The following is a 2,902-nucleotide window of genomic DNA, read 5'->3' as shown; positions in this document are numbered from 1 at the left end:
ATGAGTATCGAGCGATGTCATCGTACTTCGATGCATATATCTGAGCGAAATCAAAAAGAATAACATTAACTTCAGCCAAAGTTCTGCCAAACGTCTCCACCGGAATTGATTTTTATTCGTATGACTACATTTATGGAAGAATCAATATTATTATCTGGGTATACTTTAAATCAATTATAGCCGCCTTGACTCCTAGGCCTCTCTGTTCAAGACTCGTATTGACGACAGGCCACGCACTTGATCAACTATTACTCTAGGAGCCTCGTGAAGCAGCGTGCTTGGATGCTTTTCACTAGCTGCGATTTTGCCGCAGAGTCCTTATTCGCTCCCCCAAAGCAAATTCATCCGCTTGTATCCGTTGCAACTGCTCCAACGTCTGCCTCCTGTCCCTCAAGAGCCGCTCTTCATGTAGTAGGTGCTCCAGCTCAGCCATGTCTACAATCAGGGGCTCCGGCGAGGAATTGATACGATCTTCAATCATAGGCGGTGACATCCTACTTGTTGCAGATGATGGCGGCGACTTTGGGAGCGAAATCGTGGACACGACCTCCAGTGATACCGCGCCCTGCTCAATTGAAGGCGCGACCTTATGCGTTTCATGGATTTTCGGCTCAGGCGATGCACACGGAGTTCCGTCCAGCTCAGCCATTATCTGATTCTGTTGATTTGAGAATGTCTCAGGATTCTTCTTATCGGCTTCCAATGGTGTCGTGTATGAGTCCAACTCATATCTGTTGGATTTGTCCCCGCCGCCAAGCTCTGATATGATATTGTCTTCGTCACCATCACTCAGGCTGGCCTTCTTCCTCTTTCGCCACCAAAAGAGTAGAATTACAGCCAGAATTGCCACGAGGGCAGCTCCAGCTCCAATTCCAGCCTTCACTCCCGTCGATAATTGATCGGAGGAGGAGGCGCTGTTGTCACCATCAATCGCAGACGTAGGTTCGGCGGTAGGGGTAATTTCGGCGATAGGGGCTGTCGATTGCACCATCGGTGTTGCTGCTTGTGCTGTGGTTGAACCAGCCTCTGTCTCTGATGTGGATGTCTCGAGTTCCACGGTAGTATGGGTTTCATCGCCGCCGGAAGTGGCAGATATAGTACGTGTGACAATGATGATTGGTGTTTTTGTCAAGGTCACTATAGAAATCAAGTCCGTCTGGGAGGCATTGAGCCAGCCATTCGCGACGCAGTAGGCCGCAAAGGGGCGCCACACATCTTGAACTTGGCGTCAATACAAGGCTTATAAGTCGGAGGGAGTGAAAGATGGGAAACTTGTCATATTGAAAGACCAAGAGAGGCATACCTTCAAATGTTGTTTCCTCGTAACTGCAGAAGTTCTGTGTGCAGACGGCCCATTGGGTACGCATGGTATCGCGTGTTCCGAGGCGGCAAGCGCAATCGGGGTTTTTCATTACGTGACAGAGATCCGATGGACTTAGAGCCAGACAATCCCGAGCACATTTAGGAATGTCGTCTCTGTCTTGAGCGTATGCAAAGCGAATCATTGCCGCGAGGACAGCTGCCGTGGCCCTCATCGCGACGGAGCAACGAGAGCCTGTTCGGGATGTAGATCGTACACGCGGAAAACAATGGCGAAGTTGACAGCTAAACTGAAGAGTTGTTGTGGGAGGAATGGTGTCTGGGAAACCTAATGAGTCCTGCTCTGGATGGTATGTGCCTCAGTGACAGCCAAGCGTGGCCTGCGGCAGGAAAGCGTTACCAGAAAAGACAAGACAGCCGACGGACCAAGCATAATGCTCAAATCTGCAAGGTTCTTGATGAATCACGAGAAATCTTTGCCGGATGTGATCAGGCCTCCGCTTGGCTCGTTGGTTGGGTCTGATTTGAGGCCTCGCCTGTCTAGACTCCAATCCCAATGGTTCCAACAGCTTGTTGTCCGGCTACTCACATATACTGCGAGACAAGGACCCGTTTTTACTGGGAGAAGACCGAGTCACTACGTTCAACGTTGCCTGGTGCCAAGTTCAGCTTCTAGCTGCGCCCTAGTTGTGCAGAGCCCAGCGTTCTCGTCTGCGTTGGCTATGAAATTTCGCTGGGCCGAGCAGATGAAGTGAAACCCTCCAATCTCAGCTGTATCAAAAGCAACACCTGATCTCAAGTCAGCAGCTTGCCATTCATTTCCAGCCGGCGAAGAGTTTCGGATCTACTTTGCTATTGCAGCAGCATGAATCGGTTAAGGGGTTATCGGAGAGTTTTTGGAAGTAACTAGCTACTTCGCGGACGAATATGAGAAAATTTTGCCCTATGATAACCGGGAGACACGTCATACTACATTACCTACTTAGGGCAGCTTCTTTTCAGAACGCACTCCACTCCTGGTGAAGTTGCATTTAAACTTCACTCGAGCGACAGGACATAATGAGCCAATGATAAGCAGCGCATTTGTTGCTGCTCAAATTCACATGCAACAAATACCTCAACATGTGATTATCTAGACTTTTCTTCTCCAAACCTCAATCGACGTCGCGTCCCTTCTCTCGATCAGCAGATTCCCGGCCGTACTGTAAATGAGGTCACAGCGAGTTCAGTCAAAGGTCCTTATAGGCCGACATCCCACATCTCACGATCAACTTCCTAAGATGTTGCCTACATTACGAGACAGAATCGCTTTGAGGGCCGTCACTTGGGTATTTTCGGGTTGTCAGTGACAGCGCACCTACCCATTCAAATCAATCAAATAAATAAGTCAAACAAACAATCAAATATAAGGATTTCAGCAAATTAAATAATTAAATATCGTAAGGCCCTATATTTAACCTATTTAATTAAATAAAAATCGCTCGGAAAAAGGAAAATCTAAGGCTAAATTAATTAAAAATATATATTACTTAAGTAAACCGCTAAGTTTATTATAAATAATATAAACTTTTATAATAGGATT

General features: G+C 47.3%; 1 protein-coding gene across 1 annotated transcript; it reads right to left on the bottom strand.

Moving 5' to 3' along the window:
• Window positions 1-292: 292 nt before the first annotated feature.
• CORC01_09576 (transmembrane alpha-helix domain-containing protein) lies at window positions 293-1,535 on the bottom strand (the record flags this gene model as incomplete). Its single annotated transcript, XM_022621205.1, has 2 exons — window positions 293-1,215; window positions 1,304-1,535. The coding sequence occupies 2 exons, from the start codon at window positions 1,533-1,535 to the stop codon at window positions 293-295; spliced, it is 1,155 nt and encodes a 384-aa protein (XP_022472351.1).
• Window positions 1,536-2,902: the final 1,367 nt, after the last annotated feature.

The sequence above is a fragment of the Colletotrichum orchidophilum genome, assembly GCF_001831195.1.
Source record: "Colletotrichum orchidophilum strain IMI 309357 chromosome Unknown Scaffold_87.1, whole genome shotgun sequence".
In the NCBI taxonomy this organism is placed as follows: domain Eukaryota; kingdom Fungi; phylum Ascomycota; class Sordariomycetes; order Glomerellales; family Glomerellaceae; genus Colletotrichum; species Colletotrichum orchidophilum.
Note: the sequence above shows the minus strand (reverse complement) of the source record. Positions and strands in the feature narration are given on the sequence as shown.